The sequence below is a fragment of the Canis lupus genome, chromosome 14, assembly GCF_048164855.1.
Source record: "Canis lupus baileyi chromosome 14, mCanLup2.hap1, whole genome shotgun sequence".
NCBI classification, from domain to species: Eukaryota; Metazoa; Chordata; class Mammalia; order Carnivora; family Canidae; genus Canis; species Canis lupus.
The window spans coordinates 31,029,367-31,046,039 of record NC_132851.1 but is presented as its reverse complement, the minus strand read 5'-3'; the positions used below and the strand labels follow the sequence as shown (position 1 = coordinate 31,046,039).

The 16,673-nt window shown below is 42.2% G+C and overlaps 1 protein-coding gene across 4 annotated transcripts in view; it reads left to right on the top strand.

Moving 5' to 3' along the window:
• Window positions 1-15,309, top strand: part of DNAAF11 (dynein axonemal assembly factor 11) — a 69,724-nt gene extending 54,415 nt beyond the window's left edge. For all 4 annotated transcript variants that reach the window (XM_072774527.1, XM_072774526.1, XM_072774525.1 and 1 more), the window contains 2 exons: window positions 8,325-8,410; window positions 14,910-15,309. In XM_072774527.1, coding sequence (XP_072630628.1) covers window positions 8,325-8,410; window positions 14,910-15,087 — 264 coding nt within the window. In that variant the 3' untranslated portion in view covers window positions 15,088-15,309. The remainder of the gene's footprint in view (window positions 1-8,324; window positions 8,411-14,909) is intronic.
• The last annotated feature ends 1,364 nt before the right edge of the window (window positions 15,310-16,673 follow it).

The following is a 16,673-nucleotide window of genomic DNA, read 5'->3' as shown; positions in this document are numbered from 1 at the left end:
TTATTCATGAGAGACACAGAGAGAGAGAGAGGCAGAGACACAGGCAGAGAGAGAAGCAGGCTCCCTGCAGGGAGCCCGACGTGGGACTTGATCCCGGGGCCCCAGGATCACGCCCTGGGCTGAAGTCGGCACTAAACCACTGAGCCACTCGGGCTGCCCAAAATTTATAGAGTATTTATGGCAAAATGAGTATCAGACATGATAGAAGAATTATTCTATAATAATAAAAATATTACATAAAATAAAGATCCAATTGCCATATATTCATTAGATTGTACATTATTTAAGTATGTAAAGCACAAGGTCTTATAGACAAGAATAAACAGAATCAGCTCCAATTTCTGTCTTTGATAAATTTATGATCATCAGAAAGTGAAACCATTTATTATTTGAACAATATAATTAAGATTATTTTAAAAGTTCATAATAGATGAAACCCTATGAAACCTCATTTCATTTCCAAAGGAAAGAATTATAGAAATTACATTTAATTACGAGTCAATAGATATAATATTAAGTATTAAATACAGAGTAAACCAATAAATAAATTGAGGAATTCAAAATGCTGTCCTAAAATGCTGTTAAACATCAAAGGAAATAAAAAATATTATTTGGAAAATAAAAAATGTAAATATTAGCAAATTGTATAGGCTTTAGAACCAAAGATATTTTATATGTAGCCACCAGCTGACAAGCCAATTGAATGCATAAATCAGCATGACTAGTTTCAAATGGCCAGATGAACACCTAATTTCTTTCTTCACACTTGCTCCTCCCACAGTCATCCCTGCAAAATGGCGTCATCATATATACTCAGTTGTCCAAGTCAAAGATTAGAAGGTGTCCTCGACTTACCTCTTACCCTCACAGGTACAGCTGGTTAGCACTACCACCCAAACACATCTTGAATTCAGTAACTACCTCTGTCTTCCCAGCTCACCCTTGTCCACACCAGTGTCATCTTCTAGCTTGACCACCTCATAAGGCTGCTCCCTGTTTTCCCCACTTCCGTTCTTTCCACCTTTTAATCCTTTCCCCATACAAAAGAAAAAATGACCTTTTTAATTATTTTTTAAGATTTTATTTATTTATTAGGCACAGAGAGACAGAGAGAGAGAGGCAGAGACACAGGCAGAGGGAGAAGCAAGCTCCATGCAGGAAGCCCGACATGAGACTCGATCCCTGGTCTCCAGGATCATGCCCTGGGCTGAAGGTGGCGCTAAACCACTGAACCACCTGGGCTGCCCAAAATTACCTTTTTTAAAACATAAATCAGATTATTTTATTCTTATGCTTAAAACCCACCAATGGCTTTCCCTAGCACATCCCATAAGTGTGGCTTGTGAATCGCATCCAGAAAAACCCTGGGATCAGTAAGACTATTCTCAAAACTTGCCTGATCTTAAGAATCACCTGGACAGAGCTTGTTAAAAAAACTAGATTCCCAGGCCACTATCTGCAGGTACTAATTAGTTGTTGTGGAAATGTGTGTTTTAACAAGTACCCTGAGGTGTGAGAAACAGGGAGTAAGTCAGTTAAGGGTCTAATGAAAAGTCAGGAAACACTTAAGTACTGAAAAAATATATAGGAAGTATATACAGCAATGTGCCACATAGGAGTAAATCAGGAAATGTATTACATGGAAAATAGAAGATCTGAGATGCCAAAGAAGGGAGAGTAAGACCACCCAGAAACCCATAACATCAGGTGGCTACCTCCACTCCCAGGACAGAGGGAGGAGGTGGTGATGGTGGAAACCACGCATCAGCGTCACCTGAAAGAAACCAGAACCACAGAGGCCTCTTGGGCAGCCACAGAGTACACTCTACCACTGCTGGAGGAGGCATTCACGCAGGTAGGGACTGTGGGAGAGGCACCAGGAGCCTCTTTCTTAGACCACCAACCTCCCTCCAGTGTTTCTCGATGGGCACACCCAGCTGGAAGCCATGCAACGTGGGAAGCTGGGTAATGAGGCCTGGAGGGTCCATGTCCTTCATCTCCCCAGAGTGGAGCAGAAACAGGCCAACAAGTGGATACAGCAGCAAACAGGCTCAGCACCTGCATTGTGAGTTTGGATTCCATATCACATCCTCATTAAAATACCACAGAGGCTTAGCCTGGAGAGTATGAAAGTCAATTATTAGGGTTAAATTCTTTTAAGGGCAAATCTCCATTTGAACTTTCATATTCTCCTTATGCAGGGGCAAACTGTGAGTAATGGATTGTGTTTCATGCAAATGATGCCTTCGAAGACGATGGATAAGTGCTAGGTGATCCTGGATGCAGACTCTAAAACCTCCTTCCTGGGGGACAGAGGGAAGCTAGAGAAATATACACGTATACACGTAGTTGACAGGCCAACAGGAGCCCAGAAGAGCAGATTAGTTAGCCAGCAATTGACAAGTAAGTATTCTGACAATAAATGTGAGGACCAGGACACACATTTACCCAGTTCCCAACAAAATTACATGCCGTTAGTATTTTCAGAATAAAGTTTGGGGTAAGGAAGAAGCAATTGAACTGTAATAGTAAAAAAAAAAAAAGTATATTTTTACCTAGTGATGAAGGAAGCACTTTCTTTCAAAAACCGCCATTCCACTGGACTTAATAATTTTGCTAACACCACACACTTTGGCTAATGAAAATAAGAGTACATTGAGAATAATGCTGTTTCAGCTGAGTTGAAAAAAAAATGCAGAGATTTTCATCACCTCCTGTGCAAAGTCCAAGGATCTTAAAGTAAAATTTCCTGAAACCTGACCTCTGCCTGCCTTGTTTCCACCTATATCTGCCCAACATTCTGTGCTAGTTTGTGTGGTCATTTACCTTCCTGTCTTTATTAAGGCTTTTTCTCTACCTGAAATGCTCTTCATTCCCTACATAATCTCCATCTTCTGGCAAATTCCTGCTTATTCTATAAAACTCATATCAAACCTCACATCCTCCAGTAAGCCTTCCCTGTCCCTTCCTCCCCTGTGCTCCCACACTAGTGTATGCATATATGCCTCAATTGCACTTTCTCCAGTGTATTTTAATTGCTTGTGTGTCTTCATGTCTCCTGAGATGTTCAGGGATAATTTTTCAATCCATCATTTCCATATCTACCACTTACTCCTACGTTTGGCATATACTAGATGCTCAGTAAATATTCCTTGAGAAGATTTAATGGAGATAATAGTGGAAACTGTGTTACAAAGTGAAAATCCAAGAAAAGAGCAATTTACTTCTGATTTTCCTGAAGACTATAATTTAAGAAACCAGGGTAAATTCCCAGAAGAAAAAATTAAAAGATTGTTTTATATTTTGTTCCTCAAGAAATATCTCTGGTTTAGGTTCCTTTTTCTTTGTTCATGTGCTCTTTTAATTTACCACTACAGCAAGCCTTCACCCGGAGTCGAGTGATTGTTTGCTCATTCTTATTCAGCTTCATATAAATAAAAAGTTGAACCATGTGAAATCACTGTTTTGTAGGTCAAAAAGTCAGGTATTGGTAATTTCTATGGTTCAACCTGAAGATAAGACTCAAGAGCTGGGTCTCTCGTTCTTGTGTCTGTTTACTAAATTTTACCCGGTGCACACAATCTGGGTTTCATAGTCTTAGTGATTTCTATAGCTGGGAAAAGCAACCACATTCATTTTGTTAAAGTAGAGGTCCATGGAAAAAGCCAAGACAACCATGGAACATTCCTCGGCTGTAAAAAAGAATGAAATCTTGCCATTTGCAATGATGTAGCTGGAACTAGAGGGTATTATGCTGAGTGAAATAAGTCAGCCAGATAAAGACAAATATCATATGATTTCACTCATGCAGAATTTAAAAAATTAAACAGATGAACACGGGGGAGAAAGTGAGGCAAAGTGTAAAACAGACTCTTACTATGAAGGACGAACTGAAGGTCACCGGAAGAGAGGTGGGTGGGGGATGGGCTAGATGGGGAATGGGCATTAAGGAGGGCCCTTGTGATGAGCACCAGGTGTTTGTATATAAGTAATGAATCACTAAATTCTTCTCCAGAAGCCAATATTACACTGTATGCTAAATAGAATTTAAATAAAAACTTGAAACAAAAAAAAAATAAAGTACACTAAAAAAAAATAGGATGTAAGGGTGATATGACTATGACATCTGTCACCACATTGATTTAGCTGATCTGGCTGGGTAGGCGGGTGCCCCCTTCCTCCCTCACCATTCCATGTGCGTCCCTCCCAAAGCTTCGTGCTCAGTGGAATAGGATGACCTTCCCTGATGGAGAAGGACCATTCATCGGTCAAGGGTATAGGAGTAGCTGTGCTCCCCTGGTATAACCTCCAGACAAGTTCTCAAGGTCCATTTGTAGGAGAACATAGGGTAGTCAAGCTTCCAAGACTCCAGATACACCCAAATGAGGCACTGCATGCATCCAAATCAGGCAGATCCAAAGAAATGGACAGTCTGCCTTTCATTAATAAAGATAATAAAATAAAATAAAACATAAAAGTGGAGGGAGATTGTCTCCCTCCTGGGTGATGCCCCAGGAAGTCATGAGACTCCATCCCAGGGTAAATTTCAGCAAAAGCTGGAAAGTCGTCTGCCAGGAAAGCCTTAGAGGGGACTTTCGCCTCCTGCAGAGAAGGGGACTTGGTCACTACCTTCATGTTCACTCTCAACTTTCAACTGCATGAAATTGCATGACTCTATGTGAATTAAAGTAATACCACATCATTAAATGTTGATTTGTACCTTTGTGCCTGTCCCACAATTGAATTTTCAGGAAGCTGATTACATTTCTTTGTATGGATTCAGGAAACCATTAGGCCCCCAAGATCTAATTTATTGAACATATTTTGGCCCTTACAGCTCGTCCATCAGTCATCCCTAAACACACTTAGTACAAATGAATAAGATGTTTAGTGTCGATGAACATCACTTCCTAGAGAAAGAGCAGTGGCAGCACTGCAGGTATAATAGGAGAACCACGAGCAGTTTTTCAGGACCTGAACCTGCAGTCCTCTGCTGGGGAAAATCAGATCTCATCAGAAGTGCTTTGCCTGCCGTTCATATAAATATTGGTGTTTAAGACGACTTTTGGTGTTAATAGGAATGCTAGTGTCAATATTTTTCTTACTGATTTCTTAGTTCCTCCTAACTTTTAAACTTAAAAAGAATCCTTGGAACTAAATAAGCTGAAAATATCTTTTAAAAATAAGAAACACATTTAGATTCTGGTGCACAGCAAATTCTCTGTGAAGAAAAGTTCCAAATTTGTGATTCTATTTGCATTTCCATAAACACAGTGAATCTTTGAGCTTATTATGTGACAAATAACAGTGTTAGAAACGGGGTGTTTTAAGACTCTAATTATGCATATCATTCTTGTTAGTGCATTTACAACGTGAAGCAATATAAAATTTGTACTTTTGGCTCAAGAGCTTTTTTCTTAAAACTGGCAATTTAATGATTCTTGACTAACATTGGCCTCATTTAATATAATTAAAATATTAAAAAATAAATGCAAAGGTGCCCCTGCTCTCCGGGAACAGATCTGAGAAGGAGATGACCGTGCAGAATGTCTGTGAGGGCGTGCCCTCGGGACACCTGCCTGTGAGTGGGAGGGAAGAGCTGAGCCAGCAGCCCGATCAGGGATCAGAGAGTTTGGGATACAGGCTCCAAGTTCTCACAATCCCGTAAGGGTGCCAGGTCCCAGGCATGTTGAGGAAGGGGCAGAGACTTCCAGAACTGTAAAGGACACATAGTCAAGGGCCACAGGTGAATTAGGGGTAACTGGTGTGGATGGATGTCCTTCACCCTGAAGAAGAATCGGGCAGCCCACATATGCATTTGGGGCTCACCGTAACCATGTTCTCATCTCTTCTAGCTTGGTCAGCTAAAATTATGTAAATTTAAATAAAATTAAACCTCTGGTAGCTCAGGTGCACTAGCCACATTTCAGATGCTTGTTGGACAGCACAGAACATTTCTATCATTGCAGAAAATTCTAGTGGACAATGCTCCTCCACCCAACCATGCAGCCATGTCTCCCAGAGGTCCTGCTGCCTTCCTGAGACACTGCAGGAGGAAGGGGCCAGTTCTCATCACCCTAACATCAACAACCTCTCCCTCTGTTCCCCTCAGGTGTATCTTTTCCTTCCTGTTTGATATTAATATGACTTAATAAACCAGAACTGGGCTCAGCTACTAAAAAGTGTTTCCATGTCCATAAGGATAGGCCAGGGAGGTGAGGGCAGGAATATTTGTATTTATCACACTAGTTCAGTTAAAGAAAAGGAGGAACCCAGTTAAGTTTTAATATCAAAATAGTATAAACTGGGGAACCTGGGTGGCTCAGTGGGTTAAGCGTCTGCCTTTGGTCCAGGTCATGATCCTGGAGTCCCTGGATCTAGCCCAACATTGGGCTCCTTGCTCAGAGTGGAACCTGCTTCCTCCTCTGCTCCTTCTCTCTCTCTCTCTCTCTCTCTCTCTCTCTCTCCGCCCCCCCCCCAAGTAAATAAATAAAAATAGTGTAAACATTCATACCTTACCAACATCAACGTCTGGAAATATAACATCAATCATTAGCCAGCAAGAAATTAATGCAAAACAAAACTATGACATTCATATTGTTTAACACCTAGCAAATAAAACATTATTAACAACAACAACAAAAAAACATGTTTGATGATAGTAGAATCTGCTTCATTGGGCAAACCTTTCCATGAGCCACCTCCTTTAATTATTCAGTAAACGTTGCATTGGTAGCTTTAGTGGCTGATTCCTCCATAGTATTCTTCTATATAAGTTTTTGTTGCAGACTGTACCTCTTTTAAAATGTTTCTGAGCAAACTCTTCCAGACTTGAAATGTCGCATCCATGGCACATCCAATATTCACTGTCCTTTCCTCGCAGGGTCTCAACAAAAGCCTGGCCATTGCACAGACCATTTGTGGTACTTACAGGTATTTTTTTCCCAGTCAGGTATTCACATACACTGAACTAGTGGAGCTTCAGCAGATCTTTCCTTTCTGCATCGCACATGGGCCCTCCCAAGGAGTGTATGGGAAGGGAAAGGCATGTTCCCTGTGTGCTTGTTCCTCTGTGTAAGGGAGCTGTACTAAGTCACACACACAAACGGATTCAATTGTAAAATATGATAGATAAATGTACCAGTGCACTGTCTAAAACACTGGTCTCATACCACAACATAGGGGGATTGCCATTGAGAGCTGGTTATCCAACAAGCACTCACCTACCCAGATTTTTTGTTGTTGTTAAAGACTTTATTTATTTATTCATGAGAGACACACACACACACAGAGGCAGAGACACAGGCAGAGGGAGAAGCAGGCTCCATGCAGGGAGCCCGATGTGGAACTCGATCCCGGGACTCCAGGATCACGTCCTGGGCCAAAGGCAGGTGCTAAACCACTGAGCCACCCAGGGATCCCCTCACCTCACCAGATCTGATGCTATAGCCCACCCTCAAACCCAGACTAGGATACATTCCTTCATCTCTTTGTTCACCATTCATTTCCTCAAAAGTTTATGTGACAAACAACGGGATAGGCTTTCTGGGGGCTCTGACCAGTGGGGCATACAATCAAGAATCGCTAGTCAAACGGGAAACAAGTTACCCCATCTAATAACCGGATTAAGCGGCCAGCACTCTGATGCAGAGGTTTGATAAAGCTTGGATGGGAAAATCTGGTTTAAGGTTGAGGCTACCTCGGTGCTCCCGATTCCCTTCCCGAACATGCATGGTGAGTCTAGCATGCTTGCCTGAGCTGGCAGATGGGAGTAGGGGTGGTGACCAGACCCTCAAAGTCCAAGCCTAGTCTGTTTCCCCATGGATCTGACCACTGCTGTGCAGCAAGTAAAGTCTCAAGCCCAACAGAGAAAGGGCAGCAGATGGCCCTCACCTGCAGAGGCGTGACCCTGCCCACCAGCTCGGCGTTCTACTGTAGCAGGTGCGCGGAGCGGGGCGGCCCAGAGGCAGTGTCTCAACCACATCTGTATCCCCTCCACCGCAAACGGTGTCTGGCATGTTGCTGGCTCTCAGAAAATATTTGTTGCATGAATTAATTCACCCTGTTCCCCCTGCTTGGCCTTTGGCAAATGAAGGATAGCTTGTGGCTTTGCAAGATACAATTTGTGATATAACTTTCTCATACCACACAGGGGCTTAAAGTTAGACTCTTTTATAGAATATGTAGCAAAAATTAAAATTTTTTGGTTTCTTAAAAAAGTATAAAATATATATATATATATGGAGAGAGAGAGAGAGAATATACTTTTGAGGATACATCAGAGAGTAATGTGCCACTTAGTATGTGTTGTATTTTTATTTCAGGTAGATGGAATAATCACAGGTTGGCGACCAACCTCAAAGTCTGGGAAGAGTACCGTGGACAGCCGCAGAGAGCCCACAAACCAAAGGTACCACCTCCCCAGCTGTCTTGAGCTTTATTATAGTTCTCTTCATTGTCATTTGGTGGCTACAATGCACCTTCCCCAAAGATACAATTATTAAAAGCTTAAAAATGATTTCTGCTATGAATGTTAATGTTTGTTCCCAAAACATAGACTCTCAATTTATAGGGCTCTTGATCCCTAAAAAACAAATGCGCGTACAGACGGGCCCCAATTTCTTGTGAGGAAAATGGTAAGGAGTGGTGAAGTCAGCACCAGTGACCGCTCACGTTTACTGAGCACTCACTTTGTATCGGGCACTATTCCGTGTGTTCCACCCATATTAACACACTTAGTGCTCCCTGTTTTTTTTTTTAATTTATTTTTTATTGGTGTTCAATTTACTAACATAACCCCCAGTGCCCGTCACCCATTCACTCCCACCCCCCGCCCTCCTCCCCTTCTACCACCCCTAGTTCGTTTCCCAGAGTTAGCAGTCTTTACGTTCTGTCTCCCTTTCTGATATTTCCCACACATTTCTTCTCCCTTCCCTTATATTCCCTTTCACTATTATTTATATTCCCCAAATGAATGAGAACATATAATGTTTGTCCTTCTCCGACTGACTTACTTCACTCAGCATAATACCCTCCAGTTCCATCCACGTTGAAGCAAATGGTGGGTATTTGTCATTTCTAATAGCTGAGTAATATCCTCAGTTTACCGATACGGCAAATGAGGGAGAGAAGCTCTGAATATCTGAGGGTCTGGAGGCCGTGACATGTTGGGGCAGCTTTGCTGAGCCCTGTTCATAATGCTGCTCATGCTGCCCATTCACGGCCTGCATGTCACTTCATAAATCCTAAAACTCTCAGGGCTGCAAGGGCCAAGAGACCCCACCATGTGCCCTCCTGTCAACCTCTCCTTACATGTCATCTGTGAGCCTCTGGCGTCAGCTTCTCTCTCACGGGATCCCTCCCCGCTCTCCATATTCCCTAGTGGCAAGAAGCCTCTCCTCCATTTCCCACCGAACATTCTAGCTTTCCCCCCTGAAGACCGTCAGAACAAAGCCCAGTTTCCATAAGCAAAGTATTCTGGACAAAGTTCTCCTTATTTCAGTTCTTCCTTAGAATGCACATCCCAGGCCTTTCAACTTTCCTTCTACTTGTCATGATTTCCAGACTCTTACCATCCAGATGGCAAAATCTATTTTGAACCCAGGCAAACTATCTTTGTGATACAAATGTATATGCTGAAATTATCATCACAAAAATACCTGAACAAGAGCTATATTTATGTCTTGCATAATATAAGCAGTCAGGCATTCACATATTCCAAGTCAACTGTGGAAGTTTTGTAGATTTTCGAACATGGGGTTTGTCTAACAACAGGTGTGGAGTTAATTCCTTCTGAAAGGTGGGTTGCTGGATTTAACCTTGGAGACCCACTCTCGTATTTCTCACTTTGGTGGCTTCCACGTCAGATATACGTGTAACTTACAGAGATTCTAGGGTATTGTGCTATCATGAATATTCATGGTCCTAATCAACCTCCAACAGCATCCACACATGTAGAGTGTGAATCCAGTTTGTGAGGAATCACAGGTATGGGAAGCCCAGTCATTGCAAACAGCGTGGAGCTGGTTTTCAGACCCAGGAAGATCACCCTAACAGTGTTTACAGCCTACATTATGTTAGCAAAGCCTCTCTTGTTCATTTTCATTACTAAGAAATAATCACCTCCCAGCCACGCATAGCATATCTGTGTGATGCTCCTTAATCATTGACAAACTTCACCAACCATCCACATCATCTCAGCCTCTGGCTGGGCAATCCCATGAGCCAAACAGCTGCCTGTGGAGACTGCACATGGGAATGAGGTCAGGCAGCTGTGAGTTTGAGGGGGAGGAGGATGGAAGACATAGTGATACACCAGGAGGGCCAGAATAGGCCCGCCAACTCTCTGATAGCCAGTGACCTCTTTCCTCTTGCTGTGCAGACAGAGTGACTGGAGGGAGAAGATCCATGGAGTGAGGTTCTTTTCATTGGGACTGGAGGGGATCATGTTTTATGGGGGAGGTAACCAAGCCTGTGAACTCTTGTGGTCCCGTGACACTGTCTGATCAAGGAGGACGCAGAACTTGCTCAGAAGCTCAGAATGGGTTTATTGATGTTGAGTGCCTACTCTGTGCGACGTGATACCATCCATCCCCCGTCTTTCATCTTCAAAATAAGAGAAAACCCAGTTATTCCTAATGGTCTGAGACTGAAAGAGATTAATTTGCCCAAGATCACAAAACTGCTAAGTGATAGTAGAGCCAAAATTATAAATCTTAGTATATTCTTGGGCTTGCTTTTCTACTCTCTTCATGGTGTCTTTTTTTTTTTTTTTTAATAGACTTTTTTTTCTTTAGAGCTGTCTTAGGTTCACAGGAAAATTGAGTGAAAAGCATAGAATTTCCCATATATGTCTGCTGCCCCCACTCATGCACAGTCTTCCCCGCTGTCATCATCCACCACCAGAGTGGTACATTTGTTGCAACTAATGAACCTACATTAATACACATCATTATTATGCAAAATTCATAGTTTACATTAGGGTTCAAACTTGGGGTTGTTCATTCTTTGGGCTTTGACAAATATATAATGATATGCATCCATGTCATAGCATCATACAGAGTAGTTTCACTGCCCTAAAAATACCTGTGCTTCACCCATTCATCCCTCTCTCCTCCACCCCAACCCCTAGCAACGATCGATCTTTTTACTGTCTCTATGTTTTACCTTTTCCAGGATGTCCTGGAGTTGGAATCATACAGCATATATATAGCCTTTCCAGATTGGCTTCTTTCACTTAGTAGTATACATTTAGGGCTCCTCCATGTCTTTTCATGACTTGAGAGTGTATTCCTTTTTAGTGCTGAATAATATTCTGTTATCTGAATGGACCACAATTTATTTATCCATTCACCTACTGAAAGACATCTTGGTTGCTTCCAGTTTGGGGCAATTATGAATCAAGCTGCTATAAACACTGTGTGTTGGTCTTTGTGTGGACATAAGTTCTCAACTCCTTTGGGTGAATACCAAGAAGTGTGATTGCTGGATCACATGGTTAAGGGTACATTTAGCTATATAAGAAACTGCCAATGTGTCTTCCACAGTGACTGTACCACTTTACGTCCCTGCTAGGAATGTCTCAGAGTTCCTGTTGCTCTTCATTTTTGCCAGCATTCTGTGGTGTCAACGTTCTGGACTTTGGCCATTCTAATATGCATGTACTAGCATCTCCTTGTTGTTTTAATTTGCATTTCCCTGATGACATATGGTCTGGAGCATCTTTTCATTTGCTTATTTGCCAACTGTACATCTTCGCTGGTGAGGTCCGTGGTGCTTCTTTCAAACACACTGTTTTCTTATTATTGTGTTTGAGGAGTTCTTTGTATGTTTTGGATAACAGTCATTCATCAGATGTTTTTCGCAAATATTTTCCCCCAGTCTGTGGCTTGTCTTGTCATTCTCCCAAAATTATCTCTCATGGAGCAGAAGTTTTTAATTTTAATGAAATCCAGCTTGTCAGTTATTTCTTTCATGGATCATGCCTTTGCTGTTGTATCTAAAATGGTGTTGCCATACTCGGATTGGTTAGCTCTTCTCTTATGTTCTTTTCTAGGAGTTTTACAGTTTTGTGTTTTGTATTTAGGTCAGTGATCTATTTTGAGTTAATTCTTATGAAGGCTGCAAGGTTTGTGTCCAGATTCATGTTACATATACCCATATTGTATTATTTTTTTAGGCATGTGATATTTTGATGCTATTGTAAATGTGTTTTATTGCTAGTATATAGATTTCCAATTAATGTTTTACTGTGGTAAAATACATATAACATAAAATTCACCATCTTAAGTATTTGAAAGGGGCACTTAGTGTATTCACAATATTGTACAACCATCACCACTATGTAATGCACTTCTATGTTTGGTTTCGTAACGAGCAACCTTACCGACCTTCTATTTTATTAATTTGTTGGTTCTTTTGGATTTTCTATATGTCTATAGATAATGGTGACTTTCTTTCTTCCTGATCCTGTATTTTATATTTCTTTTTCATGCTTAGTGCATAAAGAAAGGCACCAGTACAATGTGGAATGGAGATGAGGAGCAGGCATCTCTGTCGGATAGCCAATCCCAGAGAAAAAGTTCAACATTATACTACTAAGTCTGAAACATTTTATTAGTTTAAGAATTCATGCTTTCCTATTCATAATTTGAGGTTTTTAGTTTCTATTTGTGTTCTTGTTGTTTATGGTGGTTCCTATGCAAAGTACCATTTTTCCTGGAGTGCTTGTTACTTTTGATGGCAAACTGCTCCATTGCCTTAGAAAATAGTTTGAGGGCTTCTCAGAAGCCTGGGAGGTGCTCAGCCAGGAGGCATTGGCATGTGCTTTGGGGCAGACCCTACCTGAGGACACTGCCAGTTTGGAACCACCTCACTCTAAATTCAAGATCGATGGTTTTTAACCATGGCTGCTATAAGCACATGAAGCACCAGCTGTGGTGACAACTCAGCCCTTTTCTGTCCCACTCTCCTCACAGTCCCTTGGGAGGTAGGCAGAGTGGGTTTATTTTTCATTCACTCATACATGATACAAAAACCTTCTGGTAGAGAGGGCATCCTGTCGGGCTGCCTACTTGGCATGCTCAGGACCTTGACCTCTGTTCCTACACTCTAGAAGGTCAGCAAGACCAAAAAGCACCCCTCTAGGGCCTCAGCAAATTCCCTCAGGGCAAAGGTGGCTTTGGGGATTCACTTCCTCCCTGGTTCCTCCTTTTACTGAATTCTGACCATAGGGTTCCTTATTATCTTGTCACATCTTTCATGATCTCCCTAATGTTTTCAGTGGGAGGTGGAAATCCTTGGTCCAAATAGTCTAGCCTTCTATATTACCAGAAGAAAGTTCTTTCCTTATGTTCTTTAATAAAAGGAATCAATCCTTAATGTGTTTTATGCCTAATGATTTTAGACCTTTTCTTTTGCTATTTTCTGTGGTAGTAAATATATTCATTTTGCCTTCCAGTTATTTTTACTAGACTCCAGAGGTTCTGGTTCTGACAGTCAGGTAGTGGGTAAAACTGATGATGGGCATCTGTCATTTCAGGCATCTGACATTGAGGGAGGAAAGAGCAAGGGACAAAAGCTCCTCATTTTGGGATTAGCATGATCCACAGGTGCCCCTGGCCTATCTGTTCGCTGTCTATTACCCAGACACTCATGACCAATTAAAGTCCTGCACGCAAATTATTCCTCACAATGTCTGAAGTGGATGAGCCACAGATAACTGAACTGGCTGAGGTCAGGGTCTATTGCTAAGATCCAGAAGTTGTGGGGCAAGAGGTATATGCCTGGAAGTGAGATAGGCTGCTTTTCCTCAAAGTCAACATAATTATAATAGATGAATTTACATATTTACCTAATTAAGCCACAGATATGATAGCCTTTTAAATAAGAGTATGGGGATTAAAAAGTAGAGCTATATTTAATAATGACTATAATGTCGGTCTTTGGAAACTATTATTTCCTGGATAGTTTGTAGTGTGCAATCTGGGTCTTCAGAATATTTATGGTTTATACTCTTTGTATACATTACACTTTCCTTCAGTGGGTCCATGTGTATTAGTCAAAATATTGAGAAGAATTAAAAATTCGAGTGCCTCCAGGATAGGCAGTGGCAGGAATGAGGGGGAAGGGTTACAAGTACAACAGAGGCTTACACTCTCCAGAGTTGAGTTGAACCTTCCTCCCTGCCATGCATTGCATCTGAAGGGCTCCTGGATGATGCTGCCTGTGATTTTCTGTAGGTCAGAGATAATGTCTTATTTAATTTTATGATTGCACAATAGTACAATATTTTTTCATTTATTTAACATGTATTCAGTAAAGCTATATACCAAAGATACAAGAGAAATTGATAGAGAGAGCTTTCTCAGCACCTGAGTGTATATAAATGTCCCTGCATGCAGGCTGAATCATCTGAAGCAGCAGGGTCCAGGAGCCTGATTAGCTACATGCAGGAATAAGACCTGCCCATGGTGCTTCTGTTATTGATCCTGGCTGTGGGGTTCGCCTGCTGTATTATTGAAAGATTCTCAGATGCAGGGCATCTGGCTGGCTTAGTCAGTAGAACATTCAGCTCTTGATCTCAGGTTGTGAATTCGAGCCCCATGTTGGGTGTAGAGATTGCTTAAAAATAAAATCTTTAAAAAAGGAAATAAATACATATTTTCAGGTGAGTAGAGTCTCCCAGCCCACCTCCCCTTGCTATCATGCAACAGCACTTTACTTGTCCACTCTTGCTCCTACAAGGCTCTGAGCTACTTGAAACCAGGGACGGTCTCTTATTGTGTCTCTATGCTCTAAGGATAGCTCTTGCTGATGTTTGCTGAATAAATGAATGAATGAATTGACTCTGTTTGAAATTTAATTTAAAATGGCATCTCAATTTCCTCTTGCCTTTTTTGCTCTTACAGAAGCAAGCAAATTGAGAAACTAGAAGTAGATCCTAGCAAGCGTTCCATCCCTGATGTGGCTAACATAGTTCAAGAGAAAAAACACAGGCTCCAAAGAGTTCGAGCTGAACCCAAAATTATACCAAGTGAGGAAAATCCTGACTTTGAAGATAACCCTGAAGTGCCTCCATTGATTTGAAACATCAGGCTGCATCAACAGACTCACCAGACCCAGTTTTTCCTCAGTGCAGTGTGTGTGTATACCACTTATGGGGTAAACAGAGTTATTTATCAACGTTACTACTTCAGTATTTCGACTTCTATTTTATACAGTAATATTCTTAAACTAGCTAAAACTTCAAATGTATACCTTAAAATGCTATAACTCATTTGTCTATAATAAAATGTTGGCTATTGCAAATGTTCTGTAAATCATAGAACTATTACATTAAGATGTTGATTTTCAATCACAGGACTGGCTGCTAATGCAGAGAGATGAAGTCAGAGATAAAAGGCCTGATTATTAAATTGGTACTTCAGCAAATTGGTCAAGCTCAGAAGTTAAAACCGTAATTTCAGATCAAATTGCAATGTGTTAATATGATTTTAGCAGTGTTTCAATTTTCTTCTCATGGCTATTGGTGGTAATGCCTTGGAATGATGAAGAGGAGAGCGAGCAAGGGTAGGAAGGGAGAGCCTCTAAGGCTGTAGATACAGGCTTGGCATCCACAAAATGAGGAGAAGAAGGTGGAAGGAGGGGGAAGGAGAATGGGCTGAAGGGAGCCTCAGAAGACAGTGCAGCTCTTAAAGAACCCCAGCCACTGGAAAAAAAAAAAAAAAAACCAGCCAGCCCAGCAGGAGCTTTAGCACAGGGTTGTCCACAGGAGATGAGCCTGTTGGGTCAAGGATGAGACTCTTGGGCAGAGTAGTGCCATGTCCTCAGTTCGATCCTGCTGAGCGTGGCCTCCAAGGGACTTTGGGGGTGAAGGTGGATGAATGTTGGTCTTTGGAGAGAGCTGTTACCTTTCTGTGAGCTTCACCTCCGATTTGGGGTTCCTCCTCTGTAGCCCAAGCTTAGCGAGAGGGCCTTCAAAGGGAGTTTTGAAGTGTGTCCTGAAGTTGGGGATGCACAAACTGGTGCCTGAGAAACCAAAACTGACAGGGGGCTGGAGTCCCATCCTGCCAGGAGAATCATCCGTGGGACCAGAGAAAAGCTGTGCCAGAGGAGTGGAGAGTGTGGCCCTCACCCACAGCTGGCTGGGGGCAGGAAGGTGTGAGCCTTTTCTAAGGACCAGATGTGGGTTGTCATGGGCTGCATGTGGGGCTGAGAAAGGAAGCTCAGAGGACTGGCCAGGACTGGGGATGTTGGAGAGGAGCAAACGGGGAGCCTCTGAAGAACTCATGAAAGGGGGGTTCTCCAGAGGAAGACAAGTCAGTTTCATCCGTCCTCTAGGCTGGCAGAGCAGGAAGCCCGGCCAGGCCGTGTGAGGACCATCATTCCTGTACCAGTCAAGGTCCTGGCAGTTCCTAGCCTTGGACTTGAATGGATAAAGAGAGGAAGTGGTCACTTGGCCCCAGAGGGACAGCTGAGGACGGTAGACAACTGGCAGGAACTGGGACTTTCTTCCAGGATGCAGCCCACAGGGACAAGCTGGGGGAATAAACATTTGACCTTTCCTCCTCCCCTCCAATCTCTTGATAGATTCTCACTGGCCATAAACCCAACCAGAAGCAAGGGGCAAGGGAGCCTGTCTGTGTGGCCTCCAGAGGCCATGCCCTAGGGTC